This window comes from Lepidothrix coronata, unplaced genomic scaffold (assembly GCF_001604755.1).
Source record: "Lepidothrix coronata isolate B3197 unplaced genomic scaffold, Lepidothrix_coronata-1.0 Scaffold16, whole genome shotgun sequence".
In the NCBI taxonomy this organism is placed as follows: domain Eukaryota; kingdom Metazoa; phylum Chordata; class Aves; order Passeriformes; family Pipridae; genus Lepidothrix; species Lepidothrix coronata.
This window is the reverse complement of record NW_016690196.1, coordinates 5,081,667-5,106,430: the sequence shown is the minus strand read 5'-3', so window position 1 is coordinate 5,106,430 and position 24,764 is coordinate 5,081,667. Positions and strand designations below refer to the sequence as shown.

General features: G+C 39.5%; 1 protein-coding gene and 1 long non-coding RNA gene across 2 annotated transcripts; one reads left to right on the top strand and one right to left on the bottom strand.

The window, feature by feature from the left end:
• Positions 1-32: 32 nt before the first annotated feature.
• YIPF4 (Yip1 domain family member 4) lies at positions 33-14,358 on the bottom strand. The gene is made up of 6 exons (XM_017806816.1): positions 14,179-14,358; positions 10,691-10,844; positions 7,541-7,712; positions 5,340-5,417; positions 3,443-3,556; positions 33-1,091 (listed from the first exon to the last, which is right to left on the bottom strand). The coding sequence occupies exons 1-6, from the start codon at positions 14,261-14,263 to the stop codon at positions 954-956; spliced, it is 741 nt and encodes a 246-aa protein (XP_017662305.1). The 5' UTR covers positions 14,264-14,358; the 3' UTR covers positions 33-953.
• Positions 14,359-14,708: 350 nt separating this feature from the next.
• On the top strand, positions 14,709-22,597 carry LOC108493301. The gene is made up of 3 exons (XR_001873428.1): positions 14,709-15,302; positions 18,198-18,624; positions 20,058-22,597. It is a non-coding gene; the product is annotated as an uncharacterized LOC108493301 (long non-coding RNA).
• The last annotated feature ends 2,167 nt before the right edge of the window (positions 22,598-24,764 follow it).

Sequence of the window (24,764 nt, the reverse complement as noted above, 5' to 3'; positions counted from 1 at the left end):
TGCTATTAAAAGCAAAACAGAGCAAGATGTTGTAAAACATAGTTAGGGAAGCATTATTTTTATTTTGTCATCATAAAATAACATTGTTTAAAGATCACACAAATTTGATAGATCATCTTTTTTCTCCAACACTAAGCCAGCACTAGAGTTGAGAAAGGTGTTCACCCATTTCTCTGTAAATTTATACTTTTAAGTAAAATAATTTGATTCTCTAAATATGCATTTTAATTAATTATGCCACACTGTAAATATCTTGCTCCTTTGGTCAGAGATAGTAAATGAAGACTTCAAATACTTGTATCTTCAATTTTTAAAAATCCAATATACATCCTTAACCAAGGAGTATTTACGGTACACACAACAATAGATACAAAATACACAGTATATACATGTTTTGAAAACAAATTGGAATTTATAAAAACTCAACAGCCAAATCAAAGTAATTGAGGCACTAAATTAAAAGTAGTATCTTCTTGTCTTGATTATACAGACTATTCTGTGAACAATCAGGACTGTTTCATAAATATATATTATCTACAGAATTTGCTGTGCCAAAAAAAGCCAGCTGTGTTTAAGCTCAAAAGAAAAATTGCACTTTGAGATTGTTACAGTTAACTTCTCATTTTTTCTTCTTGAATATAGTAATATGGTCCCAGTGCTTTTGGCACAGGTATTGAGTTGTGGTTTTGCTACGCGTTATTATAAAACACAAGGTTCTTTTATTTTGTTCATTAAAATCTGAAGAGTCTTAAACAAACCTAGAACTTTGATACAAATCTATATAGCTACAATTGCTTCATTAAATAATATACACAAATATGCTCTTCGATCTTAAAACATCTTGACAACTGGATACAAAACAGTCACTTGTATTATCTCCGGCCTCCTCAACCTTACGCATTATCAGTCTGCAAGTGACTAAAATATGGTTTCTGGCCCCATCTTACACTAGATCACACCCCAGTGTACAAGGACAGAAAATAAATGTATAATAAAAAGATAGGATAAATTAGAAGGGGTTTCTTGGTCTTGAATTCTTCTCCAACTAGTAATGATGCAGCACTGTATGCAGCCCAAAAGACTCCAAACAGCTGAAAAAGAAGATGAACAGTCTTAGCTGACATCACAAGAAAGTCTCGCCAAATACCATGAAAAAAATCACTCTCAATACAATTAAAAAGAAACTCTCCAAAAAAGATTTTGGGGGGAAGAACTCCACACACACAAATACGAAGTCTATACTATGCATTTTCATTGAAGTTTAGAGAAACAGAGCATGCTATTTTGGCTTGAGACAGTTTTACTGAAGTGAGCAGCTAAGGATCTACAGTAAGTTTTCTCTGTGTAAGACATATAGATACCACAAAGCAAGCTGTAAGCTGTAATCTTACATACACCAAAAATTTGAAACCTCACTGGATTAAATTTCTTTCTACCTTGATTGTCCTCAACTATTACCCCACACACATCTTCAAGCAAAGTAGTTACTATACTTGACATTTCCTCCTATAACATACACCAGAGAGTTACAATTAACATTTTTTATTTCAGGATTAATTTGGCTCATAAATTTTTCTTTACTTATGGTGTCCCCACCTCAAGATAACTGAACCTCATATTCCTATTCCTTTCAGGTGCAGTGAGAAGCCTGCCAAAATACGACCTTTATCACAGACTATATTGCTTACTAAATTGAGGGAGAAGCAGCTTAAAAGACTGGTAGAAAGTAATATCACTTATGAATATCCACTAAGTTATATGAAGTCAGCATGCACGCTTTTAAAGAAAAAATGTCTTGAAGTCAGAGAACTTGACTCAAACCTCAAACTAACAAGATTAGAGCAAAAAGAAATCAGATATTATTATCCTCTAGCAGCACTCTGAATATTAACAAAGAAGGAAAAATACTTAAAACTGAGTGGTATGCAAAACCACTATACTCTTCTGCAAAATACAAGACCAACAATGGGAGACAGAACAGGACCCCAGCAAAGAACTTTCTCCACAGTTCTGTCAGAGGAGCTGAAGCCCTTGAGGGATCATGTGGCCCATTTAACAATCACTGTAAAAAAACCAAACCAAAACAAAAAAAAACCAACAAAAAACCCCTAACCCACTACCACCAACACTACCAAACTGCATGTCATTGCATACTTCTAGTTTTGCTGCCTTACTCGAGGCTGCAGAGGTGGACAAGAAGGACAATAAAGACTGAGTTCCCTACGATACATTAGGAAAATTGCAGCAATTAAATCAATTGAGGTGCAGTGATTGCAACTGGAAAAGAACTGGTTGGAATTTCCCTATTTCACTGTAGGTTCCCCGACTTCAGGGCTGTGAAATTTTTCCCCAAGCACAGAGCTGCAAGAAGTAGTACTTGTCACAGCTTAAGTAGTTTTGGCCATATGGGGTTTGTAATGCATTTTCATACTTATGGTGCAAAGGCAGGAGCCTCAGACAGATTCACCCTGATGTAAACGTAAGAGTGGTAACAGTAATCAAGTAACAGAGGTTTCATTAACATATATTTATTTTCAAGTTATATATTAGTTAACTGGCAAGTTAATGATTTACTTTCTGACTATCACTTAACAGTAATTGCAAGTTATAAAATCACAAATATAGCAATTTTTTTACTTATCATACACTTTATTTATACTTCAATTATACTGTTTACCAGCAAGTTAGAAGGACAGAAATAATCAAATCAACAGAACAACTCCCCCAAAAGCATACAGCTTAGCTTATAACAGAATTTTCCCAGTTAACCTTTCCAGAAGTTCATCAATAACTTCAAAGACTCCCCAGAAGGGCTTTAAGAAGTATTGGAAGTGTTCAAGAACATTATGTAGTTCTATCAGGGAACGTTGCTGGTTTCATAAAAGGTGTCCAGCAGCAGGTGGTATCAGGCAGGTTATTCTCGTGCCTTACATTCCACAACTGTAAATCAGAACAATACTTACCTTCTCTGCAAAGAGTATTGAGAGCTTTGTACAGCTATACTATGGGAAGGTCTTAGAACAATGACTAATGTCATATTCATGCTAGAGCAACTAAAAATAAACTGGATGTTGGGGGAAGGGATAGAACAGCTTATTTTCAGGTTCTTCATTCTGAGGTTTAATTATGCATCCTCTTGTCAAAATGAGAATCCTTTTTTTTTTTTAATGCAACTATTGGGGCATAGCAAAATACTTAAATATAAGCTAGCCTAGTAACAACAGGTGTTGTTATAGCAACAGCACTGTATATCCCCAAGCACTCAGGAGCATTTAAGACAAAATTCACTTTCCACCATTAAACAAAAGGATCACAGAGCTTACATTGTAGTTCTAAAAATTCTGACACATCGTTATGTTTTCCTGAACATATTAATACTTGAAGTATTAGGAAAGTGACTTAAAATTAACCAAACAATTCTCAATAGATGATATGAACTTACTTTTATTAGGGTAGAAACAACTTCAAATGATCCAACCACCAAAAGTACAGGTGCTATGACAATGAGGGGAAGTAGGGAATATCCTATTACACCAAGAACTTGGCCATAAGCAACCTGAAATTTTCAAGCACATATAAATAAGCTTTGTAGTACTCAATCTTTGCCACCAAATGCAATTTGATCTTGTTATAACACTGTGAATAACGATAATAATGTCTTAGGTATTCATGAAATTTCAGCTAATAGAAGCTTGCTAGTGTGAAAATTGTTTCTGTATGCTACCTCCTAGAATTAAAAATACCTTGTCTTTTTCTGTTGTTGTTTTTAGACACTGTAAATGATCACTTTCAAAGGAAGTATTACACAGGTTAAATACGTAAATCCATCCACCCCTCATATTTTCATGTTCTGCCTTAAGTGGTTCTCAACTGTCACTCTCCAAGGAGTGTATATATGATACCTAGGAGCACAGAACTGCAACAGACCTCTTAGTTTGTCACAAGCAGCAAAGACATAATTTTCTGTATTAACATACTCATATCCATTATATATAAATAAATACATAAAGTACATGAATGCTCTTGGTGCCAGCGGAAGACCTAGACCTTGATCCCTCTAAGGCACAGAATTCTTCTGATTTCCACCTGAAATTTATTATGACTATCTTGAACAGCGTCGTTCAAAGTATTTCCATAACTACTTTTAGCTTCAGAATGAAGTGCCTGATTTCCCCCTATCAGAGTTTGAAATGTTCCTGGGCCCAGCTATGCTTCTTGGATTTAACAGGAAAAATAGTGGTCTCTTGCAAGCACTCTCGTTGACAATGATCGCTCACAGTGAACTCTGCAGACCTATACTTTCTCCCCAGTTTATACATTCTGATAATTTCACACTGTGAGCCACAAACCAGATTGATTTAATGGGCATCTAGATCGTGTTGATATGCAGAAATACAATGCAATCATATTTATAAAAGCTTTCATGTTCACACGAGAAGACTAGCAATTATGATTAAAAGGAAAATCTAAAAAATTTAAAGTAAATAACATGGTAAGTCTGCAACACTAGTGCATCATTAATGAAAGATGCATAGTAAAAATATAAAAATCAATCATCACTGAATATTTAGTTCTTCATGACACAGTTCAATGCATTTTATTCTGTAGATACATTTTAAGAAGTTCTATGCTCCTGACTGTTCCACTGTAGCTGTCTGTGGGCCTTGCTCCAAGTCATTTTTTGTTGTTTACACCTGAATCGATTAGTGACTCAATTTGTAAACAACTCAAGCAGCTATTCCAACTCTGCTGGTGCAAGCAGCTGGAGGAAGGAATTCAGGCCCAAACTTCAATTGGCTTTACAGTTGAGGAATATGCATTGGCTTTCATCCTTTAACAGGTTTGAACTGCATCAGGCTAAGGATGAAAACAAACACTGGTGCTTTACCCACAAGGCCATCATACAACTGCTGTTAGCCCCCACTAAAAAAAAAAAAAATTAAAATAAATAAAGGATGGTGCATGAGCAGTGCAAAGTAGGAGAAAGGGCCCCATTTAGGTCAGTGACCAAAAAATTGAAAGCACTTGTCCCTCCAGTTCTGGATCACAGGAAGCTGTTAGAATTTCTGGGACTCACAGTACAAACTTCCAGGTTGTTTATCACTTCCAAGGACCCCATCCATTGCACAGAAATATTAGCTGACCATCTCTGTATTTTAGATTTTATTTTGGAGGCCAAGAACCTGAAATGTTGACTTTACACTTACCAACTGCATCCATCCTTAGCTGGCTACAAGGTCCAAAGCCAAGCACTAAGAAAACTTAACTACTGCTGAAAAACATAACCAAGAGGCTTTACATTACCTCTCTCTACATCCTTTTCACATACAGGTACTTACTTCTCCTCCAAGAACTCTGGCCAGTAAAAAAATTGTCAAGGATCCAAATATCCAAATAGTTATAATCCAAGAAACAACCTTAAGAGATAAAGAACAATTAATTTATATGAATAATTTTCATTGTCAGAAAGGAAAACTCATTTCCATTAATCACTTTCACTGCAATCAAGGATTTTATTATGCAAAACTGAATTCTGAATTGCAGCAAGAATAGTTTTAGTTAGTAGCACAATGCAATTTGCAAATAAAATTAAGAGGTTACATTTACAGAATCACATTCATGGTAAATTTGGTGTACATGAAATGCAAATGCAATGTGTTTTTTAAGTGTTGCAATAGGAATAGGAAGTTTAGCTAAAAGAACCCTAAGTGTCTTCACATCCCACCTATTATAATGTGTGCTCAGACCGATTTTAAAGTCAGCCCAACCAATACAAGGAGTTGGAATTCTCCTTCTTGCACCCTTAAAGATGCCACTTTATTCTTTATTCAAAGAGGACAAAGGACTGCAGTTCTCAGTGGAACTTGGTGATGATCATAACTGAATAAAAAGCCCTAGACTCCTGGGACCAAACCTGTCATTATTTTTTTTGCTTCTTTCATAGTTCTGCTCTTAAGATAAAGAAGAAACCTTAAAATCATTCTCTGGCTTCAAAGTAACTTAGCTATTTTTGGAGTTCAGTCACTGGGAGGACCAGAAATGAAGCTCTCCTTTTTGAAATGCCTTTTTAGAAGTAAACAACAGCATCAGTACAGTCTCTGTATTTCCAGTACTCAATTAAGTCAGTACTTAATCCAATACTTTGCTTAACTAAAAATTCCAGATTTCCAGAAGAATGAAATAGGGAAAAGGGGATAAAAATCACAGCATCACTTTAAAAAGCCTAAATAATGGCTTTATGCTATTTGTGAAAATAGCACATGGTCTCCTTTTATTTGCTGCTTTCCTCCACTGTCTAAAAGACGAGGATTGGAATAAAGTCTTAGATCAGGAGTGTTCATCTCTCTCCAGGTTTACAGCTCACTGTTCAGTTCACCCAGTCTAGCTGCTGTCAGTCATCCTGTTGCTAGCTGCTGGCTTTCCCTCCTCACTCACATATGGCACTCTTGCATCCCTACGGTAAATCCACTGCTCCTAGGAAACATTAGACCTAGTGTTCCTGTACAGGAGGTACACCAACTGCAGGAGGTAGTTCATCTGTCATGGGGTCAAGGAATGGTCCTTATTTTGCTGAGGAGACAGGTAAGTACCCAGAAGACTTGAGTAATACAGCGGTTTAGTCTACTCACTTAAAGCCTCATAGGGACAAGATACTAAGGGTGCATTCTTAGTCAGCATTTGATACACCATACAGAAACCAGAGGTCCCAAAGACAATTTTATTCCACCATTCACAGAAATCCTTTTATAAGCACTTTCTGCTCACTTACATATGGCTTATTGCTATACTTCATTGTATTTAAAACAACTGTAACCACATATATAAAGATTTCCAAAGCAAGATCACCTAGGCTTACATTCAAATTGTTATTATAATTGATAACACTTCTTTATTTTAATCTAAACATAAAGAAAAAAGGTAACAGTGTTTATGGAGGCCAATTAAATATGTGCAATGTCTCTGAATATCTATTCACCCTGGAGTTCAAAAGGAATTATGGAAAAAGTCTATTGACCAGAGGAAAGTTATTTGATTGTAACTGAGAAGGGAGGACAAAACAGCAAATGGCAGTAATGAAGATTAAATATAGCAGATAACAGCAGTGATATACTATGAATTAATCAAGCAGCTTTATTTGTCAGGGAATTAACATTGATGGCATCCAAACAAATGCTTTTCAGTAACATTTTTTAGCAATAAAAAGCAAGTTAACAAAAGGTCACAATTAAAATTGAAAGATTCACTAATATGAATATAAACCCATTAGTATCAATCTGGTTCCTCTAGAAATCACATCTTTCCTTTGTTTTACTGTATAAAAACAAACCTGACATTTCATCATGATTAACTTATCCGTGGGCTATTTAATAAAGTTCTTACTGCTGTCTTTCTACATATTAACTTGAGAAACAGCATTTGAAATGCCCCACATTAGTATGTGAAAAAAAGGCTTTCTACCTACGTAAGAATGCAAATTACTTAGTAATCACATCCCCAGATTTAGCTTAGATTTCTTTTTAGGTAGAAAACCTACACCTACCTTAAATTGTCCATATAATGAAATCATTGAGAAGAAGAGGACAACTGCCAGAGGACCCCAAAAGTCTGGATTGTCTCTCACTACCTGCCTATTGAACCCAAGAGATGGCATAGGCATCAACACACATCGAATTTTGTAGTAAATATCCTTCAGATCAATGTCAAGTTCTTCCCTGAAATTGTAAAGCAAGAGAGCATTATTAAACACCACAGTAATGGAATAGAGCATAAAATAATCAGTGCGGGGCATCTAGTAGGTTTATAGAGCAAGTCTCCTGTCACCCAGAAGGCTTCCTGAAGGAACAGTTTGTCTACAATAAAGCAACACCGTATCTTCATCCCACATTCAGTAACTGGTGTGACGGTTAGATTTATTTCATTACTCAAAAATAAATTACATGACTGAGAATAGAAAACGTACACAACATACCTAGGCCAGGTTGGATGGGGCTCTGAGCAACATGGTCTAGTGGAAGTTGTCCCTGCCCATGGCAGAGGGTTTGGAACTAGATGAGGTCCCTTCCAACCCGAACCATTCATGATTCTAATATCCTAATAGACTGCATTAAGAGAGCAGGTCTATTTTTCTGACACACAAGAACACAACACACTCGTACCACTGTAACTACTTAAAAGTCAAAGACGTACATACACCAAAGTAGGATGTCTGTGTATTCCTATGCCAAGCAGTTTGCCATGAGCACACTTACTGTGGAAACATTTTATTTCAAATTCTACAAGAAAGAATACCATCATATTCACTAATCTTACAGCACTCCAAATACATCAGGTAAAACCAACTTTTTAAAATAAAATGGAGTTTAACTTCCTTCACTAACAGCAGTTTACAGCAGACCAGTTTATGCCAATTGTTTAATTTCTGGCTTGATTTCAATATGGGTAAAAATAAATAAAAGTCAATTTAAACTACCAGTAAAATCTATCAACAGATCTTGCCCTTCTCTCATTGCCTTCTCTGCTTCCTGCTACATGCTCTCTGCAAGCAACTACAAATTGATCAGAAGCCCTATTCTGCCCAGGAGACTCTTAACTGGTTGATCTTGCCCTGATTGTCCTAGCATCATAGGAAGGAATCAGACTTTGCAAGTAAGGGGCAATCCACTTCCTTATGTGCTGAACCTCAGTCATGACTGAGAAGTTCTGAATGCAAGACACTTTTAGAAGATATCCTGCTCTCCAGCAGATATCCTGCTCTACATTTAAGAGTACAGTGAAGAAAAATGTAGAATCATATCCTAAGTTAGGTTGGACTTGATGATATCAGGTCTTTTCCAACCTAGTTGATGCTGTAATTCTGTGAAGTCCATTTATGAAGGTTTTGTAAAAGGCTTTGATTTTTGTGGGTTTTTTCCCTCAGAAAAGCTGAAGTGAGAAATAAGTGGAAAGACATGATTCATCACAATTTGTCTTTTTAAAAGAAAAAATTAAATAGTGCTCACTGAGTCTCTCATGGCAATTTTTGGATTTCTATTACTGAAGCTACTTCAGAACTGGTATTACTACGTAAAAAACATTTTTCTCCCTGAATCTAAGGAGTAGACGAAAAGCACCTATTTTCCTCCATTCATCTAAAAAGGATGTAGAATTCCCATACTTTACTCTGAAGACTGTGTAACACAAATATTTGCTGTCTAGAAATAATTCTTTGTCATTGTCTAGGGCTTCTGACAGTTTCTTATGTGAATGAACTGTCTTTTCCATGAAGCTGACATCTACCTCACCTAAGAAGGTAGCTGTAAGAGGAAACGAGTGTCTGGCAATAGGCTGTCCAATGAGAAAGTAAAAAAAAATAAATCTCATTTTATTGAACAAAACATTTGCAGTGTAGCACCACATGGGTGAACTTTCCTTAGCTGGCTCCTGTTCCTTCAATCCTTAGTAGAATTTAGATTGCAAGACTTCATTATGGCACATGTTCTGTGAATAATCAAAACTGCATAAACTGCGCAAAAACTGCTTCAGGAAAGTCAGATTGTCTTCTCTTTTAGGATTATCGTATTCATCCTGTTTGCCAGAAACTGATCATTTCCCTGTTGTGTTCTCCTCACTTACAGCAATCAGCAGCTTAGAACACCTAGCTGTCTTTGAATCATAAACTTGGGGTTTGTGGTGCAAAAAGTTACATAAAAGACAGAATCCATATGTTGTCACCTCAATACACCAGTCTGTTTCTTAATTAAAAGCTAGAAGTCTACAAAACAGACTTATTCACACAAGGAGCTATTTCCCCACACTTCAAACTAAAGTACTTCTCAAGTAGCAGTGTCGTTATTAAGCTCTCCACACACCCTTTCTCTCCCAAACTCTCATCTGAGTCCTCCAGAGTACTCTCTGTCTCACTTCAATTTTGTAAAGCATCATTATCTTTAATTCACACAGAAAAACACTGAGACACTGAGAATGAAGTTGCTTAGGTGCAGAACTAGGACTAAGACCTAGGCCGCCTGACTGTGCAGTGTAGTAATCTTAAGATACAAACTTTCTTCAGCCAATCACACTTCTGTGTACAGAACAAGGGATGCAGAGATTTTTGGTTTCAAGGACACTATTGTCTTTCAACATTACCATCCTTTTAATCTAGCTTTACAATAAAAGACAGCATCGAAGATTATAAAGTTTGTGCTACCTTGGTTCTAGCATCCCTACTATAATAACCTTGATTCAGGATGCTTTTGCTTCAGAGTAACTGACAGAATTGGCTTAGATTTACTTAAGAGAAATCTTTCCACAGGATTGTCTTAGCCTTTGATTCCTTGACAGTATTAAGAAACTTGCAACAAGAGTGTAAAAAATAGAAAGAATACAATCTCATTTTTTTAAACCATTACAGGATCAACAGATAAAGGCAGAAGACCCACAAAAGCTTTATACTTATAGAGATTAATAACATTTGATTTTACTTCCTCCTTCCTTCCTCCCTGACAGTGAATAACAAGCCTCTCTCATTACACTAAACACATAATGAGAAACATAATGTTTTCATTCTCGCACCAGCAAACACTCATTGGTCAATTCTGTCACACAGAATTCTAGTTACAACAAAAGGCTGTGGGACAACGAGCGGCTACAAATTGATTGTTTTTCCTATAGAGCTAATAAAGATAGATACCCCAAAATAATTACAACATACAGGAGTGGCTTGTTATCTTCTGGGTCATCATCTTCCACTTCCAGAAGCCAGCCATACCCTCTCTGTCTTAGGAATGTAGTCGCAGTAGATTCTTTGATGAATTCTCCTCCAAGATTTAACTTAACATCTGGAGTTGTTATGGAGCCACTCAGATCTTAGACAAAAAGGGAGAGAAATATAGATCTTTTTATGTCTTGCCAAAAGCCATTTGATTTCGAAAGTACTGGAAGATAAACAATATACATACAAAGCTACATGTGTTGGTCATCACCATGAAATAGTCAAAGTTACAGAATAAAATTATACTTTAACAGATACATAATTGGAAAGCATACTTGTGGTTTTAATGCAGTAGTACCACTGTTGGGTTAGGTCTCAAATTACCAGGCTTCAGCTTTTAGATGGGAATCTTGTTTTATGATACAGTGTTATGGTATGACAGAAAGGCTTCCACTTGTGCCATATCATTAAGTGTTTAAAGGCACAAAAGGAAGTAACTAATAGTCTCAACATGCTGTAAACTGTGGATTATTTTTTCTGACATATTCTACCTCCTTTGGAGCATACTTTTGCATAGTGGCATTGTTTCAGGCAAAAGAACTTCCTGTTTCTATGTGACATTTTTCATAAAAGGAATATATCTGAAGATGTCTTCATTTGTAGCACGCCTTTAATACAGCTGAAAATGTTAGAGAAAGAATATTGTCAGAGATTCTTAGGCTCCAGCCAAAAAGAAATACAAGGAGTTCTCTTCAATATACTATGATCTTGCTCTGCCACAGTAGTAAACAAAACAAAGAGCAATTTATCTATGTTCTGGTTGTGCCAAAATCGCCAATAAATATTAATTTTGTTTGCTCATTTATTCAGTTATATACAGATGAAACGTACAAAATGAAAATAAATGAAATGACTTGAAGAAAGAAAAAAATATATAAGAGGGGAATAATTATTCCTTTAGGACACCATGGATTTCCATTATCTGCTAAAAAGGAAAAATACAAACAGAAACATGCTAATTTTTTTACAAAGCTTATTACAAATATAATGAGAGACAGAAACTCTCTTCTCATCCAACAACTTTTCACCTCACCACAGAAAATTTTTTTTTGCCTTTCCACTGTTGTGTGTTCTTCACATGTAAAAGTTCCTCGGCACAAATTCTCCAAAACACCCAGCTATAGAGCAAGTACTTCTGAAACATGTACTCACAGAGGTAAGTCAGGCCATAGTCACAGATTACATTTGTGACATCTTCTTTAAAAATGCAACAAAGTTTTATAGAAACAGAATTTGTATATGACAGAATCTCGCACAGTCTTCAGCCAACATGTCTTAAGTGTTCACTGATCACTCACTATCTCAATTAATTAATCAGAATTCGCCTTCCCAAATCAGTTTGCTAGGCCACTAAAGCTTAAATTTAAGCTTCTCCACAAATGGTTTTCAATCATTTCATAATCATGAGAGTTCTCACCAGACTCAAACAAAACCTTTCTCTGCTGTTTACAGAGGGAGGAAAAAAAAAGTCTTAATGGCTGGGCATTAAGGTAGAGAAAGCCTCAGAAGTTTTCTCTTGTCACTAGGACCCCTTTGTCATTTAAAAATATTTGTTTCTGCTACAATACAACATTTTCTGCAAGGAGACATTCTTGCTCTCTGTGCATAAATGCAGCCATCAAACAAAGGAAACACAACATCCAAGCAGCCATTTATTTCTCCTTTCTCAGGGACAGCTAACAATCCATCCTGAGGAAGGAAAACTCCAACACTAATCTTATTTACCAAGACTCCTTTTAGCAGTCAATGATCAGTGGATACCTGCAAGTACACTTTTGAACTGTGAAACCTATGAACATGATCTTAAGTCTATTTTGCAAGACATGAAGCTGCAGAAATCAAGGGGGGGTGGGGGTGGGGAAATCGGTCACCTCCTCTTGTATAGGCTGCTTTGAATGAGCTGAGTAACAGAAGGGAACTGGGCACTGAAAAATCTGCCAAGAACTGAGGGTTCCTATGCTTCCTAGTGAGAATCTGGGTGCCTTCACTCCTGCTGTCTCAGGTTCAAGACCACAGAAGCAAAATATAAGTCTCTCAGCTGCCGCATTTCAATCACACATTGTGAAAAACCAGTTTTCAAAACAGTCTTGGCTCTTAATTTTTAAAAAACAGTACAAGAGGCAAAACCACAAACAGTCTGTTCTTTATACCGTATCTGTCCACTTAATTGAGAACACCTCTCCAGCATTCTTTCTGACAGCTCCTACCTCTCATGGAAATAAAATGGGGAGAAAGAACAGCTTGTATTTTTATTTATTTCATATGGATCAAGATTTAGGAAACATAAAAATTGGAGTGCAATGTGCTGTACTTTAGTTTTGTAATATCAAGCTGTTTATGTCTTATGTCTTCCTTTGCTACAGTAGGTATGTGCAGCACACAGGACTACACTTGAACGGGCAGGAGATCACACCTTGTTTGTGTTCATAAGGAACACAGAGCCAGATTCAACACAACCTATCAGAAAGGTGGCCATACTGGATTGGGTTCAGCATTGCCCAACAAATACTTCCAAGGGGAAAGCAAAGGTACATGGATGCTTTTTCAAGCCAAGGTGAAGAAGAAGAAAAAAACAAACCAAACAAAACAGCAACAAAAAACCCAATGGCCAAGACTGTAACTGTTGATTTGTATTTGTTTTCAGAAGGACTGGGAAATGCAGCAAAGAACAGGTATTCTACTGTAATTCTTCCACTTCAGCAATTCTTTTCCAGGGTGGGACACATGAGCAAGGATTTACATGATTCCCTAGTCACAACTATATGAGTAACTAAATACATACATAAAAACAGAATGCTTGTTGTTTAAATGGGGAGAGCCCAACAGATAAAAATAAGTTTGCCCAGTGTTGACTCCCATATGTTCGGTTTTGATGTACACGGCATCCTGGTGCACCACCGCTATTTGTGCAGCAGTTCGGCAGCGGGCCATACTTCACCCCCTAAATTACACACAGGGCTTCTTTTTCTCCCTTATGACGGTGCTGAAACGAGACACGACGCAGGCACCACGGCACAGCATTACAGCAAACGTGAACACAGGACACAATCTTCGACAGACACCGAAGTGATTTTCCAGCAACGCGGGAGAGCGGGAGGAGCGGTCAGTGACAGCGCTGGGCACGGCTGTGTCAGGGCACAGCCTCGGCCCCGGCTCTCGGAGAACGGGACAGACGGGGCGCCCCGGCCGCCTGTGCCACGCTGGTGCTACCGTGACGCGGAGCACACGACAGCGGGTCGCACCCGCCGCAGCGGCCCGAGGGCAGCGGCCACCTCGGCCACCCCGCTCCGCCTCCAGCCACGACACCAACCCGGGCAGGGAAGGCCCCTCCCGCCTCGGCGGCCCGGCAGCCGCCCGCCGACGCGGGGCCCCGCCGAGCCCTTCTCTCCGGACAGCGAGCGAGGCCCGACCCGCGGCCCCGCGCTCACCTTCGGCGTCCGCCGAGGAGACGAAGGTGAAGTCCCCGCTGCTGGGCGCGTAGAGCGGCGGCTGCTGAGCGCCCGGGGGCTGCATCTCCCCGCCCTCCGCGGGGGCTGCGGGGCCGGTGAGGGCGGCGAGGGGCGAGCGGGCACCGGGGCCTGGGGCCTCCCGGGTCCCTCCTGCGGCGGCGGCGACACCGAGCCCACGGCGCAGCCGCCTCACGGGGCGACAACAAGCGGCGCCGCCCCTGCCATTGGCTGCTCGCAAGGCGCGCCCGCACTGGCCGGCGGGGCTCCAGCGCTCACTGGATCCGGCTGTCCCGGGCAGTGAGGTCACTTCCACCCCGATGTAAGGCTCCTCCTGATGGGACGACGCACGGCTGTTTCCCCCCTCCCTCCCTTCCTCTTTTCCTTCCTTCCTTCCCTTCTTCTTTTCATTCCTTCCCTTCTTTCTTTTCCTTCCTTCTTTCCTTGCTTCCTTCCTTCCTTCTCTTTCTTCCTTCCTTCTCTTCCTTCCTCCCTTCCCTCCTTCCTTCCTTCTTTTCCTTCCTTCCTTCCTTCTTTCTTTTCCTTCCTTCCTTCTTTCCTTCCTTCCTTCCTTCCCTCCTTTCTCCCCTCCCTCATCCCCCCCGGTGACATTGAATCCATCCCTGGAGCCGTGCAGAGCCTCCTGGGCAACGCACAGATGCCGTGGTGGGATAGGGAACAAGGACTACAGCCCTGATATAAGTCGCCACCGTTTGCCGGCTTCTGAATGTACCCCGTGTTCCAACACCGCCATCCAGCAAAAATGGTATGCCCTGGATATTTGCTACTTTCAACATCCCAATCCTGCCACCAAAAAAAAAAAAAAAGTTCCTCCAGCAGATGCTGCTCCAAGGGGAGGCCAGCTTCTAAACATGAAACAGCCACCTTGCTCCAGAGGCTCTGGAAGACTGCTGGGGCAGCGCTGGCCCTGCTGCTGCTTCAATGCAAGAACTGCTGTCATCGTCATGGGCAGTGTCAAAGACCTGAGGCCAGATGTTTGCATCCTGTCTGATCTTCCAGAACTGATCTGAAGGCTGACAGCAGAAACTCGGCATCTGAGGCACCCTGGGATAATGGCTTCATGCCCTCACAGAGTCCCAGAATGGGTAAGGTTGGAAGGGACCACAGTGGGACATAATGGTCCAACGTCCCTGCTCAAGCAGGATCATCCTAGACCAGACTGCACAGAATCGTGCAATACCTGCCTGTTGTACTGCTTGGTCACCCACACACTAAAGATATTCTTCCTCATGTTCAGGTGGAGCTTCCTGTACATCAATTTCTCCCATTTTCCCCTGGTCCTATTGCTTGGCAGGAGCAATAATATAAAACAATAACTGACAAGAGCCCGGCTCCATCCTCTTGGCACCCTCCCTTCAGATACTTGCAGACATTGATGAGATCCCCTCTCAGTTGTCTCTTCTTGAGGCTGAACAGGCACAGCTGTCTCAGCCTTCTCTTGTAAGAGAGATGCTCCAGTCCCCCAGTCATTTTCATAGCCCTTTGCTGGACGCAGTCCAGAAGCTCCATATCTCTCTTGTACTGAGGATTCCAGAACTGGACACAGCACTCCAGATGTGCCTCATCAGGGCTGAGTGGAGGGGCAGGATCACCTTCCTCGACCTGCTGGCAGTGCTCTTCCTAATATACCCCAGGATACCATTGGCATTCTTGGCTGCAAGGGCACACTGCTGACTCATAGACAGCTTGTCCACTAGGATCTCCAGGTCCTTCTCCAAAGAGCTGCTTTCCTGTAGGTTGTCTCCCAGCCTGCACTGGTGCAGGGGGTTATTCCTCGCCAGGTGCAGGACTCTGCATTTGCCGCCTCACCACCATCTGCAACAGTTTTCCCTGCAGCAGCAGAAAAAAAATCCCCTATAATTTTATGTATCTTATTTGTAAATTGAAAACTGTCTTGATAGTACAAAATGCCCCTACAGATCAGATTTTCCCTTTAAAATGTTAAGCAAACAAGACATATGGTAAGAACAGCTCATTTTCTTGTGAAACTTCTTTATTACAAGACCTTTGCAATAGGTTTCCTTCAGTTTCTAACATCTCTTCCTCTTTGCTCAATTACAGCGAGCCTGTCAGAGTTCAAGGAGCTTTTGGATGTTACTCTTAGAAATATGGTTTATTTGTAGGTAATCCTGCGAGGAGGAGCAAGTTGGACTTGATCATCCATGCGGATCCCTTCCAACTTGAGATATTCAATTGTATTTACCTACACTGTTATGAGTGTACTGTTCCCTGTTATTTCTGGGGTGTCTTGGACGCTTTTAGAAACTGCACCATCCAGAGGGTACCAAACACTTCTGTTCTGGACAAATTTAGACTCATGAAATCACAGGATCATGGAATCATTAAGATTGGAAAAGACCCTTAAGATCAAGTTTAATCATTAACTTAACACTACTAAGTCCACCACTAAACCATGTCCCTAAGTGCCACATCTACACAGTTCTTGGACACTTCAGGGATAGTGACTCCACCATTTCCATAGGTGTCTTGTTCCAATGCCTAATCACCCTTTCAGTGAAGACATTCTTCCTAGTAGCCAATCTAAATCTCCGCTGGAGCAACTTGAGGCCATTTCCTCTTGTCCTGTCACTTGTTACCTGTGAGAAGAGGCTGACCTCCACCTCACTACAACCTCCTTTCACATAGTTGTAGAGAGCAGTAAAGTCCCCCCTGAGCTTCCTTTTCTCCAAGCTAAACAATCCTGCCTCCATCAACTGCTCCTCATAGGACTTGCGCTCCAGACCCTTCACCAGCTCTGTTTCCCTTCTCTGGATGTGCTCCAGCACCTCAATGTCCTTCTTGTAGTGAGGGGCCCAAAACTGGACACAGGACTTGAAATGTGGCCTCACCAGTGCCAAGTACAGAGGGACAATCACTTCCCTGGTCCTGCTGGCCGCACTATTTCTCATACAGGCCAGAATGCCATTGGCCTTTTTGGCCACCTGGGCATACTGCTGACTCATGTTCAGTTGCTGTTGATCAGCACCACCAAGTCCTCTTCTGCCAGGCAGCTTTTCAGCCACTCTGCCTCAAGACCGTCAGGGGGCAGAGCATGGGGTGGTTGTTACCCGAGTGCAGGATTCAGCACTTCACCTTGTTGAACCTCTTACAACTGGCCTTGGCCCATGAATCTGGCCTGTCCAGATCCCTTGTAGAGCCCAGACTCCTTTCTTAGTTTTTTTCATTTGTTTGCTTGATTTTATTTTTTTATTTAACTACATATAGTGATGACAACAAAGAATGCCATGTCAAGGAATTGCTTGCACTTTAGGTAAACCTTTCATTGCAATTTGCTTCATTGCAATTCTTATTTATTGAAGTAGTGTTTTAAAGGAGTTTGGTACCTATCTCCTAACAGGACCAGCAACATACACTGCTAGAATAAGACTTGGAATTGTGGGGGACAAAAGTAGGGTACCTCTTGATAACATGAGGAGTAGCCCCCAGGGCACTGTAAAAGGGTAGGAGGAGAGAAAAAGAAAGTGGTGAAATGTCACACTATCAACTTTGAAGAGGAAATTTGAGACAATGATAGTTAATGACAGAATATTATGTAATAAGATGAGTCACAAATGCATATTTTGTTAAAGAGGAGCAGTGACAAATGAGATTGCATGATAGGCTGGGTGACTCGTTCTGTCCCTCCTTGTTTCATGGTTTCATGCACTGGACCCAATGTTATGCATGTGCTGTATCATCTTCTAAGTATAAATAAACTACATGGAGGTTGATGTAAAGGAGATGACAGTTTTGTGACACTGCTGATGCCTAGCAAAGAGAAGATCTTGTTTGCTATTTGGAAACATTTTCTGTATTTTCTCATTGTCTGTGATTCTGACTATGATCTCTGTATGAATGCAGTCATTTGATTTCTCTGCTTTCAATAGACTATTTATAAAGACATTAATTATTTATTAACTACTTTTTAAATGTGATTTTGATAATATAAGGAAACTTCCTTCAATTATTTCCTTTTCTAGGGACTTTTTGACCAGCTGAGATCCAGATGGAATTTCACAAAGAAGAGACACTGAAGGAGACAAAGGAAAGATGTTCTGCCTATACTTAGCTAAAATAAGAACAGCAAGTAGATTTTCAAGAGTTGCTCCTCCTGCTGCCCTGTCATACACGAGCAGTGAAGCATCGAGAATACACCTGATCCAGCCACTCTATATTTTTCTCAGCATTTGCTCAAATATTAGCATTTGGCTGTCCTCCCCCTCCTTTCAGCCCTCTTCCTTCCCCTCCCCTCCCCTTCAGACTCTGCAAATGAACAACTCATTGTCCTCTGCCTGGGCTGTGCCAGCGGAGGGCCCTCTAGTACAGCTTTTGCCAGATCAGACCTTGTCTGGGCTCCCAGTTTAGGATGGGATTCTGAAAACAAAACAAAAATAGTGTTTGAAATCAGTTGAGTAACACTGTTTCCCCCATGCACTGCTACTAGATTTCTCAGCATTTTCTGCATTTTCTCTTTCTGCACACTTTAGAAATGACCTTTGCTGATTAAGGCCCAGATTACATGTAATGCTCTGGTTGATCTGCTGAAGTTTAGGTTGTCTTGTAGCTCTTTGCACATAACCAGCTGTCCATGTATCTTAGCTGTTGGCAAATGCTGGCTTCACTCCTACCACCAGTGGGACGATTTACTTTCCCTCTGGCTTATTGTATAGTAGAAAGAGAAAGGAAAAAGGGAAAGACTCTGGTTTAGCCTAGATATCAGAGTCCCACAGTAAACATCTTAATTGTGAATTAAAGTCACCATATTTCAGTGAAACCATTAAAGAATAAATGAAGTAAATGCATTGTAGATACACTCCTTCCTAATGGTAGCAGAAATATCTACTAACTTGACCATTAACTCTAGACAGAAATCCGGGTTTTTGATAACTGCTGTATCATAAAATTTCAAATAGTTATGAACTGGAACTTGCTTTACATCAAGAAACAGCTCTGTATGTTTCTGGCAACAGGAAGGCATTACACAACTTACCCTTTAGGCAAACAAGATATTAAGTAATTGTACAGGGAGGAAACTTGCAGAGCGGAAAACTTCAGATAATATGGAGACAGTGTTTGACAAGCACTACAACACTTTACTGCTTACTCTCTCTTAGCTCACACCTTAATAAAGTGTATAGTGCTGCGAATGTGGTGTTTTAACAACCTCCAAAGTTTGTACACTATTACAATTTGAAAATCCCTTTATCTCATTTAGAAAAGTAATTTCTTACACATTTGCACTGAAGTCTTGATATGTGCTGTATCCTAAATGCCACAAAGTATCAGAGTGCTCCTTCAAGTTAGTAATGCATACTGTAGTCAAACAAATCTGACAGACTGGCCCCAGAACAGGCTAATCTGCGTGAACTGCTAGTCAGATTGCAAAAGTTCCTTCACCTGACCTATTGCTGACCTTCTGTGAGGTCAGTCACTGGATACCAAGGTTGAAAAGTTTGAATAATGTTTGCTAGTGCCACACAATCTAGTAACTGAAATGGAAATAGCAATTCATATGTCTACCTTTGATGGCATGGAAAAAAATGCTTCTCCTGGATTTGTTCCACAAGAAGATCCTATTGATCTTCTATGAGTTACTTTCTCTGGGCTGAGGGGTAGTTTATATTGATTACATGATACAGTAGCTGATCAGTAGGTTGTGTTTATCATTTCTGCAAACAACATCTACCATATATTTCATGGCATCAAACTATAGTTGTAGTATGTGAGGCAGTAAACATCTAATTCTGTCTAGCTGTTTGCTGTGATCAAGATATTATAAACATACCAAAATAGTTCACCTAACAACATGACCTGTTTTTTTTTCTCCATTCCATTCATAGCTGAAGGTATCAGAAACTTGAGAAAGCTATGCTTATTATACATGAATCATTTGACAGCTATTGAGGATGGCATAACCTACGTTGTAAGATGAGTCCCTGATGAACCAAGTGACCTTGAAGAAATCCAACTAGTCAACTGCTATATCTTCAGTGATGCTGTGGAAATTCTGGGTAGTTATAATAATAGCAACTTTAAAAATTGAATATGTGTGTTTTGAAAATCAATACATAATTCTCTAACACAAGAAAAAGCATATGATTCTATGATACAAAGTCCTTCTTTGTCCTAAACAATATTTTAACTGATGGCTTAAGTGACAGAATGGAGGATACACTTATAAAATTTCAGATGATACTGATCTTGGAAGGCTTACAAGCCCTGTTGGAACACAAAACCACAAATAAAATTGGATGCATTTAAGAGGAGGTTTAGAAACAGCAATAGGGAATTCATTGTAAAGGGCTGTAACTGGGAATGAGTCATCAGATTCATTAAAATAAATGGAGATTTATCTGTGTAACAGAAAAAAAATCAGAGCTCTTCAGTGAAGGACGGGGAAAACTATGCTATTGCAAAAAAACCTGTGCTGGTGAGTCCTGAAACACAAATCTGTGCTCAGCCTCAGTAGGATTATGAAGAAAGGTACAGAGAGAGAGCACCAAAAAGTTAGAGCTTAAAAAAACATGATTTATGAGAAATGGTTTGGTTTTGTTTTGGTTGAGACAGAAGTCTGAAAAAGAGCTTTCCCAGTGGACTTACAATCTTTCATATTTGAGAAATGCTTTTCTCCAGAACCACATATTGAATCAGCAGCTTGAGGATTATTTGGATTTCCTTGTTTGCAAGTCAGACTGGAGTGAGCACAGTATCATATCATCTTCTGGAAGAAACAGGTCAAAAAAAATTGAGAGATGATCTTGCATAAGCCCCAGATCTTGCAACCTGTAACACCTCTTGGTCTTTAAATGATTTCAAGGAGTGTTCACTTCATCTGTGTGCTTTTTATGAGCTCATTTTTATTAGCTTTGACATTTAACTATGTGAATTAGGGAAGGCTCTTAAGAAAAAGGTAACAAAGCCTATAACCTGATGGAGAATAGGTAGGTGTTTTGCCAGGTTTTTTTTTCAGTTATATAGTATAGTTATATACTATACTATATAACTTTGACCTAGCAAAGAGAAACTTTTCCTACTGTCAGGGCAATTCTAGTATAGTTACATCTCTATAATTCACTATGGGAAAATTTATTGCTGGATAGAATATACCAATGAAAAGTTAGATGTCTAAAATAACAACAGGATGTTTAGAGCATATTAGTTCTACAAGAGAGGCCATTAAACAGAAATGTAACCAAAGAGCTGTTCTGTAGTTACTTGCCACAAACAAATTCTTACTCCACACCAAAACACCAGATAACTTATTGCAAGCGACTTTTACCATCTTTAATCTACCACCATTTTGGCTTATAAAAAGAAGTCATCATTTATTTCTCTCTTTCACAGTAAGCCATCTCTCATTTAACATGTGGTAAGAGTTTACATGTGGACACTATAACAAAGTTACAGGTGTGCTCTCAAGTTCACATTGTCTTCCACTTTACAGGAAATGATTGTTTTCTGATACCTTTAGTTCCTGATGTAGACAAGCCAGGATGCAGTTTCCAGGCCCTCACAATACACAAATATCGCAGGAGAGCACTGTGTACTTGAGGAAGCTCCAAACAGAGCCAAACAGAGGAGTCACTTGGCCACTTCTGTAAAAAGTGGTGGCCAATTAAAGGCAGTTGCAAAAACTCTGATCTAGAAAGCTGCTGCAGAATAGAGTTAATGGCTATTGCTGAACCTGAAGAAGAAAGTAGGCATAGACCAGGCAGGGAGCCTTGTTAAGAACAAGATCTTGGACAGTTGGTAGTTAAAGTTCAGTCCTCGAGATTGAATGGAGATGGGTGACCCTTTTTTTTTTTTCCTTTGAGGATGATTGCAATTAAGGGACCTTAGGGAGAAACTTAGAGGAAAACCAGGAGCTCTGACACAATGCTGAGAAATTAGAATGAACAAGAAGTATTTATTTCATACTTCAGGTGCCTGTGAAGTTTTGTTGCCAGTTGGCATCTCAAACATAATAATACCAAGCTGGAAATGTGAGCTATAGAGCAGTCAAATTTTGGTGAGGTCAAGAAAGAAAATAAGAGCCAGATGAGGGCTTATGTCTGATGCTATGCCAAAAGCCAAAAGACTATGCAAGCACTGAGGCAATCTTCTTCCTATAAATGGATATGTAAAGTTTTTCAGTAGAGAAAAAGAAAGAAGAAAACAACTGAAAAACATGCCCATGAAGTCACAAAATTGAACAAATGATGTTTCTCAGATAGCTGGGGACAAATCTCTACAATTGATTTGACAGTGTTATCAAATTGAATTGCTTACTTCACCTGTTTTTAGTCTTTTGTGCTATTCAGCCTTATTGTTCCAGTCTGAAGACCTTCAATTTTCTATGAAAAAATTAACAAAATCACACATAATTTCATTATTGTAATTAAAGGACTATTCTGTTCTTCCCAGTGTGTTGTATTGTCTTTTATCCTAGAATGTCATGTTTCCAGAGGGACTGCACTGCAATGGCAGCCTTTTACCCTCCCTTTTTGCTGATGTGAGTAAATAATATAGTGCACGGCAATAGAAAATCAGGCACTGGAAATGTGGAATATTATGTTGTACAGAGAACTGGAGTGTGTTCCATGTCTTGTGAGATAAGAAACAAGTGCCACTAACTCTAGTCCTTTGAGGAATCCCTTACTTAGGGTAAGTGGTGGGAAAGTCTTTCTTAGGACTGTTGACAGGGTGAAAAAAGCAAGCATCTGAAAAGCAGTGTTTTATCCACTTTCAAAAATGGGTAAGTGAGCCTTTGGAGGACTGTTCTAAAGAGGAATCAGTTGTAGCCTGTGGACAGTCTCAGTCCTACCAAAAGAAAGGCATAATAAGACCAGACCCCAGTTGTTCCATTGTGGAGTCACTGAATAAGCTTCCATTTTGTTGTGCTGTTTTCCTTGCTAAACCAGCACATTTCAGTACTTCTCTAAAATATTTTTTAAGTGAAAAATTAACCAGTAGTGTCCATCCCTCCATCCTATAAAGCAAAGGAACCTGAGACATATAAAGCTGATTTTTCACATTCTCTCGGTTGCTTTCCCCAGTTTTCCTCCACAATATGTTGGATCATATTCTTTTCTATTTTGTGCATGCTTGTAGTAAGCACAGTAGTGCTGTCTACAAACATGAACAATTTTAGGTTTGTTTTTATAGTCTATGCCCTTCCTTCCTAAAGATCTGATGATTAACAAGCTGAGTTATAACACTATTGCTACACATTCACAACTTCAGGATAAAAAGATGTTGATGAGATACCTAAATTGTCAAAACACAGATATATAGAAAGCAGGAAACTGCACCCTACAGAAGATCATTGTTTGTCGCTACAATACAGTATAATGTATGCTTTCAATGACTTGTGAACGATCATTTAATCTGCCTTCCCAGCCCTCTGGACCTGAATTAGTCTCCTGATAGCTCTGATTAACTTGGCCCCCTTCAGTCATATAACGCTGGTTTTGCTTGTAGATAAGCAGCTTTTGGTTCGTTGTATTTGGACTGTTTCCCACAAGTGGTATAAATGTGTCCTTAATGCTTCTTACAGGTTTGTTAATAAGATTAGAAGGATGATTGTAATATTTGTTGATTACTATCCAGTATACTGCTAATCCATCAACAGTGAGGAAAGGGAAGTACACAGCATGTATTTGAGCATAAATCTCAAACAGTAGCACTTGTTAACTTTCAGCAGCTTATGTATTTTATTGTACTCATTGCTAATTAAAATTCTTACACGGAAAGCTTACTTCACCCTAGGCTTGACCTGCCTCATATGATGCACTGAGGTGGCAGTTTCCTTGAATTAGGGTAGTTTGGGCATGTGACAAGTATTCTCTGATCACCTTCCTCATTGTGAGTCTCTAATAACTAGCTAGCACGCAAGAAGAGTATTAACATCCTTATTGTGTTAGTCCTGCTGTGTGAAAACATACTGGGTTTCAGCAGGGGGGAAATAAAGTTGGGACTATTTCTAACCATAGAGATGCCTTCCCATCTGGCAGGCAATTCTTTAAATTTGTTCCTCTGCATTTTCTTTCCTTTTCTTCTTTAGCTTTACTCGTTTCTCCTCCCTTCCCCTTTTTTCCTTTGAATCTTCCCCGACATCCTTTTTTTTGTAATACAAAGAGATTTTTAACAAAATGTATTTAACTAGATTTTGACTGGGATTTAGGAATGATCAGGTTACTTTTGTGGGAGCTGCAACTGCTCAAATTCTTTCAAAACTGGGACCTCAAAAATTAGCTTAAGATTTGGATCAAATGGTACCACCTGCCCAAAGGCAAAAAAGTAACAACAATAATGGATTTGTTAGTGTTAGAACTCAGATTTTTTTTTTCTACAATTAGAAAAAGGTAATAGGGAAAACAGCAAAGGCTTGTTTCCCTTCAAGCCTATGAGCATTCCAGGATCCAGAGAGAAATTGCATTGATCTGGAGACATTTGCAGAAACCTAGCCACTTCTAGTCCTTCTTCATGGCACAGAAGAGGCCTCAGAAGCTCTATTCACATTTCCTTAGGTTCTCTACTCAAAATTACCCCAGACCACTTCCAGGTTC

Coding starts and splice junctions, on each gene's coding strand:
- YIPF4 (XM_017806816.1), bottom strand. CDS start 14,263: ATGCAGCCCCCGGGCGCTCAGCAGCCGCCGCTCTACGCGCCCAGCAGC. Junction 5,418..7,540: donor CATTATATGGACAATTTAAG/GTAGGTGTAGGT, acceptor TTATCTCTTAAG/GTTGTTTCTTGGATTATAAC. Junction 1,092..3,442: donor TTGTTTCTACCCTAATAAAA/GTAAGTTCATAT, acceptor CTTCTTTTTCAG/CTGTTTGGAGTCTTTTGGGC.